Here is a 14,889-nt window from a genome sequence, read left to right on the forward strand (position 1 = left end):
CTATCTATCCAATACAACCAAATCGAGAATTCTGCTTGAAGATCGTTCGGACAAAAACTGGCGTTTGCAAAAAAAAAACCTGCCTATGGATAAAAACCTTCTGTTGCATTGAAGATGCTAAAAAACATGAATTGTCGTAAAAAAAACTAGACTAGAACGCGTGAGCAGCGTTTTTTTTTAGAACTGCGTGGTACCACAGATCGGAATAAGGGCGGGTCGTCTCATGCAACATGAAAATCTCAGCTATAGAAATTACTTTATTTGCAATAATGTTTCTAGAATTAAAAATGATTAATAAAGACAAAATAAGAAGTTTAATTTAGCGAGTTTTCCGTCCAGAAGAGCTCTATTTTGTGACACTTGTCAATATATATGGATTTATATATACGCGCTCCAAATTAGTAGCTATGAAGTTCAACAGAGAAGAAGGCCTCGCGAGGATGATTCGTGTAGCCTAAATGTAGAGAGTTTAAAAAGAGCTAATTGCTCGACACACCTCGGTTCAACTATAATAACGACAGGCAGTCCTTTCGACACGTCGAAGACGTCGAGTCAGGAAAGCGCTTATTGCGGCAACCACGATTAAACAGCCGCGGAAAAAATCAGCGCCACTGCTCTCAAAGTGTTTGCTCCGAACGTTGCCCCTAGAGCGCCTAGGTAATTTAAAAAAAAATCATAATCTGGCATCTGACGATGGACTTCCGGTGGTTTTTCCTGGAGGTGTTTAGACTCTACGTGACGACACGCAATCGACCAGACGATTTCGAGTCGTCGCGATTCTCCTGGCCGACACGTCATTCTCTATGAAAGAAGCCCTCCAAACGTTTCGCCTCCTAGAAATATCGTTAGCTTATCGGTGATTCATCAAAAGCCAGAGAGTTAACAGACACTGGAAGTGGATATATAGGCATAACATGACCAGGTTTGCAGTCTGTGGGTTTTATCATCCGGTGTGAGAGATGCAACGATACCATGAACAAGACGAAGACAGCGTTTGCGAGCTTCGCAAGGCTAGGAGTGGCAAATATCATGTAGATCAATGTAGCGAAGTCGAATAGCCCCTCAATGAAATCTCACAGCTATATGTTGTTAATGTCGGGTGGTAATTTACGTACGATTATTATCAATGTTTACATTAGAGTCTGCTGCAGAGTTTAATACGGAGGCGAATTTTGGAACGTCTATTCAAAAGCCATCCGAGAAAAAAAAAGACTTTTAACAAACAGGTACAACGAATTGTCCGTGACGCTAGAATTCGTGACGCTAGAATTGCGTGACGGACTTCAGATCTACAAATAATCTGGATGATTCATTTAGTATTATGGGTTCAAGTGGGACTGCAGCAATCAATTAACTCAAACTAACTCAAAAAACACTCGCAATGGCATAACATTCTAATCATCACTCAAACGCCCTTTAACGCTCCTGGCAATCGGTAACAGCTGCATCGACAATTAGGATTGGCTTGTTTTGAAGACCTGTTCTGGAGTGAGGTCGCTTCGATGCTTTATTACAAATATACTAGGAATCAACTTCGCCACCAAATAACGACAGCTTCTCTAAATGTGTGAACGAGAGGATATTTTTTGCTCTTCGAAAGGTATTCATCTCTATGCTCGAAAGCGGTCGCTGGCGAATTGTATCCTATTTTGGCTCAAGGAGAATGCTGCTTGGATTTAATGCGGCATAGGGAATTTAGAAAGTCTATTCAACTTCAATCCACAGACTTCATTGAGATGGACACATTTTCAGCCCATGAAGGAATAAAAACTAAATGTCCTCTCATGACTCTTTAATTAGATAATGTAGCGAATACTCTGAAAAACAAAAGCTTTTCCAGCGCCCATTTTCACAGGCTTCGCTCTTGATAGAACTCGAAGGTTCAAATGGGGCCATAATAATATTACAAACAGCTGTCATCAAGTGAAGCCAATTTGACATAGTTAAGGAATTAAACTGAGAGGTGTTGGAGATGGACAGGGTGGAGATTGAAGAAACACCACGTTTTCAATGTAGCGATATAAGATTATTATTAATAAACAGAAATGAAGAATATGTATAGAAGGAGGGTTAGCTTTTACTTAAGTAACGTCTGCCAGTTGTTGTATCGGGTGCGTTCGCTGTGATAGCCTCCATGGTAACCGCCTCCATAAAATGATCTGGAGCCACCATTATATTGCAACGCTGCCTGTTCGCCTGTGAGGGCTGACGATTGGAAGATCACATCAGCAGGATCTTTGGATTCGGTGCCAAGCTCATTTGTGATGACCTTTGCGTGGAAACCATTCTCGTCAGCGTGATATTCAACCCTGCGCATATTGCCATCTGCCAGCCGAATCTCATAGTGGCCACGAACTGTTCGTCCATCTGAAGTCTGCATATGTCCATGAGTTCCTTCGGGATCTTGGGAGACGTAACCAAAACCATAGGGCTGAGGAGGTCCATAATAGTCTTCATGTGCATAACTACCTGGGTATAGACCGCCATAACCTTCCCCTCCGTATCCTCCGTTGAAATGGCCCGCGCACGAAAGCGCGACAACGGCAGATAAGACACCACAGACGGTAAAAGTTTTCTGAAATCCCGTTAGGTAACACACTCTGTCAAATGCAAACTGGAAAATAAATTAATCATATTTATTTATTCTTCTATAGGTCTATTTACATTTAACGTTCTCTAGAAGTCAATACTTATATTGGAATATATCAATTCTAAAAGGGAGTTTCAGCGAAGTAGGAAAACAGGAAATCTTCTAATCTAGAACGGAACGCATTTCCGTCGTCCATTACACCGACCGTAATTGTAATGCTGCAAAGATTTTTCGATAATCGAAACGTTCGGCGCTCAAACGGAATATTGTTTTGATAGATACTGTGATTTATAAGAGGGCGCGTTTGTCAATGCCCAGTCACACTGGCCGACACAGCCAGCTTCAAAACATATTACAAATGTAATTGAACTCAAAATAGAACATTAACATTTGTTTCCTTCAGCTATTACGCTACCAATAGAAGGAATGAAGTTCCCACCAAAACCTCTACAATTATCCATAATCCTCTGTTCTGCCAACGACAAGAGTTTTGTAAGCTTTGTTGAATTTGAGGAAGCACTTGGAAAAAATGAAAATGTTATCCGTACCATGACTTCTGCGTTCTTTTGCTTTGTTGCGCTATCCGTAAACTGCAATTAAGCGTGTAGCACGTGGACGCTTTTATACGTGGTACTAACGCCTGCTGATTGGGCGAGTGGTTGTACCGACCGCTGTAAATAATACCAGTATGGCTAGGCTGTTTTACCTTGAGCATCGACACTATCATTTTCGACAGAGGAAACAGAAAAGAAAGAAGAACGCCAAGATAGACGAGCAGGATACTGTCTGTACAATTAGCGCCGCTATTCAGTAGCCACAAAATATGACTTTCGTTTGAGCCGGTATATCGGTGTTGCGGGACCTTTTCTGTCCGTAGGCGGTAATCGCTTCATATAGGATCGTCACAACAGTAACGATACGAAAAGTACGTTAAGCGTAAGTATAACGAAGAAGATTCCGGCCTGATTGAGATCGGACTCAATGATATTGAATCAAATCAATATATATATACATATAAAGCGACAGGTCCGAAAAACGCTATGTGGGAACGTTTGCTTGCGAGTAAGGCAGACAGGTAGGTGGCTTATTCATCAAGTCAATATTACACGCGTTTTCATCGGGTTTAGCAAACGTATCTGAGTGCTTTTCTTTGAGCAGAGACAGAAAGTTCGCGTGTCTACTTCTACTCTAGTTAGGAATCGAGCAGCTCAATAGTAACGTTTCTATTTTATAAGCGCATAACTTGAGCTACGATCTACAATACGCACGCGAATCGTAGCCGTAGATCTACAGCCGCGTAAAGTATTATTGTTACTCGATGAAAATATAGTTTCATCATACGGTAATCGTAATGCTAGCGAACATCGTATAGAGTATGCTAAGGGTCGTTAAGTTTCTTTTCTGTTAGAGGAGGACGCCATTAGGATGAGAAGGTTTTCTGCTTTTTACTTTATTATATCGAGCAAGGAACGCTGTAGCGTATCAACTAACCAACTTCTGGATCTGGAAAATAATATATCATTAGTTCCGTGATTTCGCTGCACATAAGTACCCTCAAATCTGTATGAAAACTTGAATTCGAGGCATACCAACAGCAGAACAACGCCTGCCATATTCATTAATTACGACTGTGAGTTAATGTCCGGAGAAAAACATCGGGGGCATTCAGAAGGCCGGAGGACTTTAATGGAAGTACTGGCCAGCGGTGGAAATAGAAACGAATTCTCGGTGGTCAGTGTAATATTGTACCGAACCAAAAAAGACATAAGCAACTATATTGTTCTTTCCATAACCGCTATGGCGTGCAAACGATTCGAACTGCGAAACTTAAACGCCCAGTTCCGCCTTGAAAAAAGGCACCCGAGTAACTTTATTAACATGTCTATTCGGGCTATGCAAGGAAAATCTTTGTTGACATCTACCGAGCTCATTTAGAGTTCTATGTCTAGGAATCTTCCTAGTGGTTATTCCTTGTTTAAGAATGTTTGAAAGTCCTGCTGTTGGCTACGGACCTCCGAACGCGCTTTACTCCAGGTACAGGGTTCGGCCTCCCTTATATTTATTAATTCAACTGTTCAGATTGTGCCTTTTTCGAAAGCTGTTATGACTGATAATCCCTACGTTCGTTCGCTAAACCTCTGATCCATGTAGAATTTTTCATGTCCTTAATCCTTTAGAACGAGAAACCAATCTCACCTAGTTCTAATATCAATTATTAGTTGTTTAGAAACCTTAGTGAAAGATGAATTAGATTAACAACGCGATGAACATTTACCACTTGTTCTGCTTGCTGATAGAGACCATACAGGGTGACTTCTTTACCAGATGTTAGTTGATGATTTAAAGATGGCATCGGCAATGATGTTCGACTTCTTGCCGACTTCGTTAATAATGACCGAAAAACTTCTCTCATAGGCGCAGATCCTGCAAGAGCTAGAGCATCGGCCAGGCAAATCACGCAGTGGCCTCGGATGGTTCGCCGATCAGAGGTCTACATGTGTCTGTGAGTGTATTCTGCGAAGTGTGACCAAAACTGTAAGGTTCTGCGGCCCATATTGTGCGTCAAGGTTACCTCTATGGGCTGCTCCAGATCGACCAATCGGCTAACATGCTAATGTACCACAATGGCACACGAAGCGACAAAAACAGTAGAGGTGCTCTGAAGCGAAAGGTCGAAGGAGCATAATATTTTCGTTCTATGTATGGATGATATAACAAACTCTGACAGCGTAATTTATTATAACTCGAATTAATCTAGAGGACCGAAGAATATCACTCATCGTAACGTTAGCTTGTGCTTAGTACAGGTAGATAAGTTAAAGCTACCGTGCACTCCGTACCATTATGTCGTCTTGATCGGCATCCAAGACCAATGATCAATCATGAAGCTGATGACATTTTTAGACCGTGAAGGTATTGATGCAATAGCGGAATGGCTACTGGCCACTGAGTACTTCACCTTGAACAATTTCTGGAAGGTGGATGCAACAAAGAAAATGAAAAACTAGATTAAAACATATTTATTTATTTAGTTGACGTTATAGACATCGGAGTTATAGCATTTAGTCGGTTATCTCTGTTTTTTTTTGTTTATATTCCTTATTTACTTATGTTTAATGATGGTGGCGTTACGTATCATTAGTATATGGTACGAGACAGAGTTTTGAATGATGGCAGTTAGATACTGTCTAAGGAATCGTAACCACTTGAGTTTTCCGTCTTCAACTGTTCAACTGTCTTCAACACTTTTCTGCTTAATATAAAATTGTTTTACATTTCCGCCGATTTCTATACGTATTTAGTCAAGCGACGAGCTAATTATGAGAAAATGGACAATTTGGTGCTGCGTTTGTCCTATGTTGTATTTATCGCTGGCCTGGTTATTGATATAAAACTTGGAGCACAGAGGTTATTAAGCTCATACTCGTTTAACTAAAGGAGCTTCGAAGTCTTTTTCTACTTATCCAAGTTAATCGAACGTTTGCTTAACTATCGAGCAAGAAGCACTATATATTTATCGATATCCGATACTCCTTCTCACAGATGGAACTGAAGTCCTATTTACTAACGGTAGATTTTTTTTACCCTTATAATTATGGCTATTTTAACGTCACCCTGTCGGTTAGGATCACTACGAAAAACATACATTCTAGTGGCTATGAAATGGCTCCAGGTTTCCCTTTTTAATTTAACCTCTTCATAGTCTTTTGCTTAGATTACCGATTGTAGTCTTTTTTTTTTGCATTTTGATATTCGGTACGTCTACATACAACCAAACGTTTGTATATTATACTCTTGAGTGTTTTTTTTTGTTTTGTAAAATATTCCGACAGGTTCATACATCTCAATTCTCTAAACAGAGATACCCGACGAGACTATATTTATTTGATATTTGCAGCAGAACCGATTAATATTTCTAATACTATTGCTATTTTGTCTTTTGCTACCTTGTATTTTTTTTTTTATTTGTATAGCATATTTGTAGAATATCTATATTCCGGATAACTTTATTTTATCTGGCTAAAGACTTATACGCCGTATATGAACGCGCAGAAGGCACGCTAAGTACACTGTACACGTATAACGTGAAGAATATGCTTGCAGTTGGTTCTCTGCTGATAGGTAGGAATGATTCGGGAGTTGATCTAGTTTGAAATTTATGTTTTTTAGAAATCAACAGCCGCCGTCTTTCTAAAAGTACATTAGTCCCATAGTTACCACAGTTAACCGTGACAAGATATATTTTATGATGCGAATTCTCATTACAGAGTATAGCAATGCTAGGCTAACATTAAATCTAACAGGTCCGATGGCAAAGTTCTTTCTAAAGGAGACTGTAAGCTATTAAAAAAGAGAGCATTGTTTTGCTATTTACATATAATCAATATACAGTCAATCTCAATGTACTACCTTATCTTATTATAGGGATTAATGTTGATTTGGAAAAAATTTTTTTCGTAGCTTAAAACATTTATAGCTCAATAGTATGTAGTGGTCCTTATTTTATTATTGTTTCACTTACAGGCTTTTTGAAATAAAAACGTATGTATATATACGTTTTTTATACAGAACCGAAGTTGCAAAAAACTATGAGTAGAGAATAAATTTATGGAGTATCAACTAATAAGTTAACTCTCATAACCTGCATTTTAGTTAGAAACTGACGTTTGTGTAAAAATAGGGATCTATACATATTATGTGATTTACATATTATTATTATTATTACACGAACATTATAATTTAATAAATCATAATAATGTCTTGTATGGACGTCTAATTATTTAAGAACGATTCCTACACTACACCTTAATTTTGCTTAGTACTTTGAAGATTTGTGAAAATTCGAGTTTTTTAAATAAATTCGTTTTGTTTCACAGCAAATGAGAAGAACCTTTTAGCTTTTTGCCACTCTGCTATTGCAGTAGTGTATGCTAACGGGGTTGACATTTTGTGATGAGGGTCCATATCGGGGCTTCCGCCGATTCAGTTTGGCCTCCGCCTGTTCGCATTGAAACAGTAAAATGGGTTCCTTGAATTTAGTGCTTGTAGCCAAACAGAACAGAGTACAGCAGTTAAGGTAGCATGAAGGGACACCTGAGGCTCACGAGGTAGGATGCGGACCACATTATCGAAGCCTTCTAATGTAGCAGGCTACTACTGCCCGTTAAGTTAAACACGGAAAAGGCATTTGGTGCAGTTTTGTAAGCCAAATCGACGGACGATAGTCGCGCCTGTGTTTGAATTAACACGTTACTCTTTATGGAGTCGGCGTACAGCATTTATTGCCATTCAAGATTTAGCAGCCTTAACAAACGAGACAGGGCTCAAGTAAACGAAGTGCCAAGTTTTTGCAAGCAGGCTCCCCTTCCAGAGAGTGAAACAGATTACAGTTAAACAGATCAAATCACTTCTAAAGAGCTTAAAGACTATAACCGAAACGTTAAATGCACTAGGAGGAAACCTGATGGAGGAAAGTCCTTATCCGGTGCTAATCCTATGCATGAAATGAAGCCATATGATTATGTCTACACTACACCGCCTACGTGTGCATCTTTACAAACCACACTATCAGTTATGGATATTTAAGATGTGCTTAGAGAATATGATCCTGCACTGAGCCGCGATATTTCCAAGGCCTAAAACAACCTCACGATGGAAAAGCTGGCAGACATTCTCAATGTGTTGACGCTCGACACAGCGCGTAACCAGGCTTCACGCTACAAGCCGAGACGGGCTGTGCTTTGCTTAGCACGCATAAGAGAACCCTATAACCATCCGGCCCTCCTCTCATTTCGTATGACAGAGAAAAATGCCCCGTGGTCGATACTTTGACTTTCTTCTACCCCCTCCTTTATGGTGTGTCAGTCGCTGTACTGCGGTAGCAGACCGGCTTCGCTGTCGTGAGTGCGATGCTTATAAGACGGAGGCATATTTTTCAGCCAAAAAGGGTGTATGAAGTCGTTGACTATGTTGTACACGCTCGCACCTCACAACTGTGATATGATGGTGTGAATAATGTTGTATATACAATACAATGCCGTAAAACAATGATCGACTAAAGATATCAACTAATTAAGAAGGATGAGTAATAATAATGATAAATCAATTGGTATATGTTTCCGTCTTTGTTAAAATAGCCAAAGTTTCAATGTAGTTAAACTGAAAAAACTTTTTACAACAACAAACGAAAACATACATAAAACGTTATTAAGCATCGCGATCTTATTAGCACATGTGGTGTTATTTAACATTATGTTGAATTTATTTAGGGAGTAGAAAATTAATCAATATTCTCGATGTATGTACTAATACGAATGAGTTTTGCTTGCACCTAACGTATCCTTTTTATTGAAAAGTTACTACACCAATATCGCAACACCGAAACCATTTCTCAGCGTTCTAATCATATTGAAATAAATACAAACGTTCGCGGGGCATAAACTTTCATATTTTCCAAAATATCACAATCACATCTCTTCGCAATTTACCCTTTAATTCGCCCCTAGAAAAAAAAATGGTGTCTCCTGCATTATTTGTTGAAACCACAAAAACTCTTCTTGATCCTGATGAAATAGAGGACAGACATTAGCTCGCCATATCAGTCTGTTTCATTGACCGTATGTATATATCTATTTATTTGTCAGGAGTACATCTTTGTTTAATGCTTGCGATGGATGTCTGATGACTGACAATTGGCGATCCGACAGAAATTTATACGACGCTTCAGATTTTTGATATTGATTATGTTGTTGATGACTGATATTTTAACAAGTACAGATATTTCTGGTCAAGAGGTTCTGATGCTTATTCGTCTTTTATGTAATAAAGCGATTGTATCAACTTTGTCTCTTGACTGATATAAATCTATCTCCAACCATTTATAGCCTTGGTTTACCTAATAAAGGTAGTACATAATTTGACTGCTCAATTTAGCCTTAAGCGACAATATTATTTCCATATACAAAAATAACCAAGAGTATTGATTTTTGTTAGCCTCTCGCGTGGCCACGCACCGATGGCACTTCGTGCCATGTATCTATATTTATTTTTGGCTCTCATGTGTATGTATAAGGCGTACATTGACTAAATAAACATCCATAAAGGTATCGTCCTGAATTCGACAAATTATTTTATAATCGATAAGAGTATTGAACTGACGCGTATGTAAACATGATCACTTTTACATAAAGTTAATTAAGTTTTACTCATTACTAGTAGTCTACTTCAGCAATGGCTGTTGTTAACCGATCGAAGTTATGAATATCTGTAATCGTTGTTAATTCTAGCATACAAACATGAAGACACACAAGTAGAAAGATACGTAAAGCACAGTTTATTTTAAGAAAGAAACTATAATAAATAGCAGCTTAGGTAAAACCTATATACAGATAGTCATTCTTGGTTATCTTGCAGTTGTCTGCTATAAGTGCCTTGCCGTCGAGTTGATCTACCACTTAGTCTGACCCGAATAAGGTCGTCCTCCATGGTGTCCACTTCCAAACGAGGCTCTAGGTCCCGCTCCGTACTGCAATGCGGCCTGTTCACCAGTGAGAGCCGACGACTGGTAGATGGCATCGGCAGCATCCTTCGATTCTGTTCCGAGTTCGTTGGTTACCACCTTCGCATGGAATCCGGTTTCGTCGGCGTGATACTCAACCTTACGACTCCGTCCGTCGGCCAACTGTATCACATAATGGCCCTGCACTCTCCTACCGTCCGAGCTCTGGCTGTGGCCATGGGTTCCTTCAGCATCCTGTGAAGTGTATCCAAACTGGTATGGTTGAGGCGGGCCATAATTTTCATAGCCTTCCTGGCCACCTCCTCCGCCACGGAAGTGTCCTGCGGTGCACAGTACTACCATTGATACAGCGAAAACAAGCGTCACAAAAATACTCTGAAATAGATCAAAGAATCTGTGTTATGCCTAGCGGAAATTTTTCACAAGTGGACCCGATAAAAACATATCCATACAAAGGCTTGGTAACTTCGAAACATAACAAAAGAACTTGTAGAGGACTCAACTTTATTATCCCCAAGGCATTACTACCTTTCGTGTGTTACTTTGGCATTGTTTTTACTACATCCTCAAAATGTTTTTACTTAGAATGTCTCTGTCTACTCCTCCATCCAATCCACTCGTCAAACATGTTTCGCTAATTTTATACATGTGAACGCAAAGAACTTGCTAGTGATGTCCAAAACACTTCTTCTAATGCACTTCGAACTAGAAACTCTGCGAGTTCTCACTTCTGATACCATAGAGCTACAGTTTACGGTAAAGCTTTCTTGTTCTCGCGCTCGCTGTTTCAGCCTCCCGTAATAGCTCACCATAGCGACTAATTAAAGGCTGACTCAGCGTCTTTTTAGACTTAGAGTTTGTGCTTCTTCAATGGCAACAGAATTTTCCTATGTGCGATGTTCTGTCTGCGGCTACTATGACAGGCTGATGTCACTTCTGACCGCTGCTTGCCACCACCGTCAACTTTTATACCTCTCCCTTTGGCAGACCTTTCTTCAGAGCGGGCGCTGTTGCATTTTCATTTGTGCTTGACCTTGTAGCTTACCCGCGCGACGCCTTAAATCCATTTCGTTATGGGGGATACTACCTTTACCTATATTTGTCGGAGGTGTTGTTAATAGTCGAGTATTTTAACTGCAATTTATTGATGTGAACGACAAACCACTTTGCATTACACTTATCCAACGAATCAGATGTACGCATTATGAAATAGTAATCCGCTTGTCGTATGAGAATATTACAATGCTACCGAGCGAGTCACACTGGCGGGCAAGTACAAACAGATGAATTTATGGGCAAAAGATCAAATAATGGATACCTACTAATTTGGACTCGGTTAGAGCCTTCGTTGATATATTGTCAGTCTCTGATTGTCGACCCAATCCTTCACGACTTGGCTATAGCTACAAAACCCTTGGCCGAAAATATCTGATGAAGTGACCGAACCACGAATTCTGAAGCCCAATCAGCAGCAGCTGCCTATACAGCCAATTAAATGCTGCTTAAATGTACAGGACAGGAGACGACACTAGCAGTGCAGAAGTTTAATCACAGGTGGCCTACCGATAAGACTATTATACAATTTCTTTTTAGGGGAGTGCCTCTATGCACAACATCGGCCCAAGTAAGACAAGCGTAGTTTTTCCTGATGATATCAACTACTTCGGAAGAATTGTTTTCAGATGAAGCCCCGATTACATTATTTATTACGGTAGTTTTAATGATTCTTCAATAGAGTTGTTAATCTGCTTCTGCAAGAGAAAGGAACGGATCTCTTGCAAGTCGGCCTTCTAATGGAACGGAGTATGTTGTAAATTTCTAAGCGTTTTGCAACCATGTCTCAAAAATCTTTGTTGTTACTTATTCACAATGATTTACTGAAAGCTGAAGTTAGTCAGGAACTTCACACAGCAGACGAGAACACGTATGTCGAAAATTCTTACTGATGAATCCGCCTTCAACAAAGTAAAGATTTTTAGTTCTCTGTTCGAAACCGCGTCAAAGATTGCATCAGAGGCATCTGTCAAGATACCAGTCGCTTCAAGCGCTAATTTATTCCGTCTGATACTTAGGTTTACTTCCTGATATCTGATCGCTTGGCTCTATACCTAGAACTAATAATAAATCATTGATTGAGTGTATAATGTCCTTACTGCCTCGCAACTCTACCTAGCTATTATGAAAATAGCTATGAAAATGTTTGTACGTCATTTACATTTTTATGAAGAGAAAATTTCCAAAGATGTTGTTTCAGCAAGCATGCGTCGCGAAGGCCACTTCTAGGCTCATCGCCTACTGATTAACTACCTTAATTCATTACTGGCTTCACCTGGCTATTCCATTATTGCGTTATGATTGCCAGTGTTAAAGAAGCTCCACTACTCTTTCGTTATACACCTGCATCGCTACTTCACTGCTGGGCTGGACAATCGGCCCTTCGACAGCCCCAGCTGCCGTTGCAGGCGCTGGGTCCCAGCAAGCGATCGAAATAATACGTACATAACTCACACTGGCAGTAGCAGAAAAAAGATGTGCTGTGAGAACGAAGCAGAATTTGGGTGCTTCATTCTGCTTCCCGCGTTCCCATTGCTATATCACTTCTGCCGCAACTTGTTCTAGGGAGGGTAGGCGGGAAAGATAGGAGATTTTGAAGAACGTTATCATTCATTTTCAGCGGCCGTCGAAGCTAAATGGCACCAACGACTCATTCCTATAGAAGCGCGAGCGAAACGAGAAGTGCGACTGCGCCGGTAGCGGCAAAAAGTGCAACCCATTCATACAGACTTCAAGCGTTGTCAAATGAAGTCGAATATCCGCCCAAGCCACAACGGAGACAGCTAGGTCTATGGCGTTGGCACTTTTACGACAACTGAAGGAACTTTCATTATGGTGCGCTACGATAATGAGCAGAAAAGGAGGAGCAGTGATCGCTTCTTTTTTTTTTTTCTTTATCACAATTACAACCGTTGTAGAGCATTATGATTTCAACTAATACCGGCAGCACCGTTCGGCCCATTGCTTCGATCCGTTGCTACGCATATGCTTTTGTACGACTAGATATATTTCATCCTCGAGGCGCGTATTAGATTTTCAAGTCTTCGGCGTCGCTGGCCGTCGCTCTGCCCTGTTTCGAGCCTATAATCCGAGAAGCCCCGTCAGCTAATATCGGGCTCATCGTTACCCTGTAGACACTTTCATTACGGGCAACGAAGTTTCCTTTTTTATGATTACGTTTTTATTTTATTTTTTTAATTTGTTTACCTTTTGTGTCAAATGTTCTCGGATTTTTGCTATTCTTTTGGTAATAACGTGTTAAAATTGGCCTCAGGTACAGCCAGGCCGCAATTTTTCTTAGGAGCAAGCGGGCCTTCACGATGATTAAAACTTGTGCTCTGTGGGTTATCATACGCTGCCGACATGTAAACCGGACGTTAGCCGCACTGTTATAATTTATGGCCATGCTGTTGTAAATTAAAATACTCCGGCAGGTGGCTTCATTACATTGAGTCATTACTACTTATATTTAGGAATTGGGTCTCGTCAACACGAACGATATCTGTAGTAGAGTAGATGCTATTTTAAGATATCTGGAAAACATATATGGAAACTTGCTGACCAAAATTACGTTGTATCGAAAATTAAACTTACGTTCTGTATGTAAGTTTTGGCTTAAGCGTCGCTTAGCAGTATTAAGCAGAGGATTCAAAAGGTGACAGGAAACGCTAGACATATAGCATACCAGTACGGTTCACTAGCAGGGACAATTAATTGACACTTACTCGGACAGACCGAAATCAGAGTTCACCTACCCAAACGTTTTAGTTTCTATGTAGTAAGTATTTCTACGTTCAAAAGTTTGCCTTTCATTTTCAGTTTCAAAGTCAGGGAGACAGATATAAGAGTAGCTTTGCCACTGGTGATTTTTGTTATTATTATTATTGATATTATTATTTGATTTGGAGTTATTGATTTGAAGCCGATATATGTTTATAACTGGGTTTAGAATATGTTCAACCTAGAGTTATATAAGCTAACTTAGCGGCCATATTGGCTATTTCAACCTTTCACATAAGTGCCGAGGGTTGAGCAACTCGTGTTAGGGAGATCTCACCAGATTTCCCTAACACGAGTTGTCAAGTGACGCACGTTTTTTCGATGAGGGTTTTGTTCGGAATAAATGTCAGTGGTCGTTTACTACCTGTAAACCTGAGATTTGTGCCATTTCCAAGACTCAACTGTCGGCTGTCCCGATACTTTCCTCTGAGAGTCTGCTCTAGTTGCTAAATTATTCGTCAGCTCATAAACTATGATCTAGAAAAGTTTTCTTCTATTCTTTTTTTTTAATCAAAATAACGACAATTACCTTTCAGTAATGATCAACTTGTAATGAGCTTAACTTTACTCTATCTTACAATATCATTTTCATCAACTAAGGACCCATTAAGGCTACGCTTTAAAAAGATGGCCTGCCTGACCAGCCTTGGTTCCTGGATCCCCAACCGAGTTTCTTATGACCAACCATATTTAATATCTGTTCTTACCCACTGGGTGACTAATTAATCAATGATAGTTAGGGTGTGGCCGCGAGGAGCAACGGAAACAGTATTTCATCAAAGATGATGAACGTTAGGCTCACAGTGTTGATTCCTCAACCGCAAAGAGTTTTTGTTAGGCTAACATTTTTCTAGGTAAGAGTAGGGCATGCAACGCCTCTTACCTGCAATGCTATTCTGCTTTCTGGCCCACCTGCTCTTAATAGTTGGGTTGTTACTGTAATTAT

At 40.0% G+C, this 14,889-nt stretch overlaps 2 protein-coding genes across 3 annotated transcripts; both read right to left on the reverse strand.

Annotated features, from left to right (window-relative positions):
* Positions 1-2,011: 2,011 nt before the first annotated feature.
* LOC111247448 (cuticle protein 10.9-like) lies at positions 2,012-3,495 on the reverse strand. The gene is made up of 2 exons (XM_022798358.2): positions 3,139-3,495; positions 2,012-2,575 (listed from the first exon to the last, which is right to left on the reverse strand). Exons 1-2 carry the CDS (start codon positions 3,139-3,141, stop codon positions 2,078-2,080), a joined length of 501 nt encoding a protein of 166 aa, XP_022654093.1. The 5' UTR covers positions 3,142-3,495; the 3' UTR covers positions 2,012-2,077.
* Positions 3,496-9,900: 6,405 nt separating this feature from the next.
* LOC111247166 (cuticle protein 14-like) lies at positions 9,901-11,457 on the reverse strand. 2 transcript variants are annotated; one of them, XM_086983535.1, is made up of 2 exons: positions 10,838-11,457; positions 9,901-10,484 (listed from the first exon to the last, which is right to left on the reverse strand). In XM_086983535.1, the coding sequence occupies exons 1-2, from the start codon at positions 10,919-10,921 to the stop codon at positions 10,038-10,040; spliced, it is 531 nt and encodes a 176-aa protein (XP_086839661.1). In that variant the 5' UTR covers positions 10,922-11,457; the 3' UTR covers positions 9,901-10,037. The 2 variants fall into 2 exon arrangements, with proteins under 2 accessions (XP_086839661.1, XP_022653529.1); XM_022797794.2 differs by having other exon boundaries at positions 10,919-11,125.
* Between the last annotated feature and the right edge of the window lie 3,432 nt (positions 11,458-14,889).

The sequence above is a fragment of the Varroa destructor genome, unplaced genomic scaffold (genome assembly GCF_002443255.2).
Source record: "Varroa destructor unplaced genomic scaffold, Vdes_3.0 BEIS01000003.1, whole genome shotgun sequence".
Classification (NCBI taxonomy): domain Eukaryota; kingdom Metazoa; phylum Arthropoda; class Arachnida; order Mesostigmata; family Varroidae; genus Varroa; species Varroa destructor.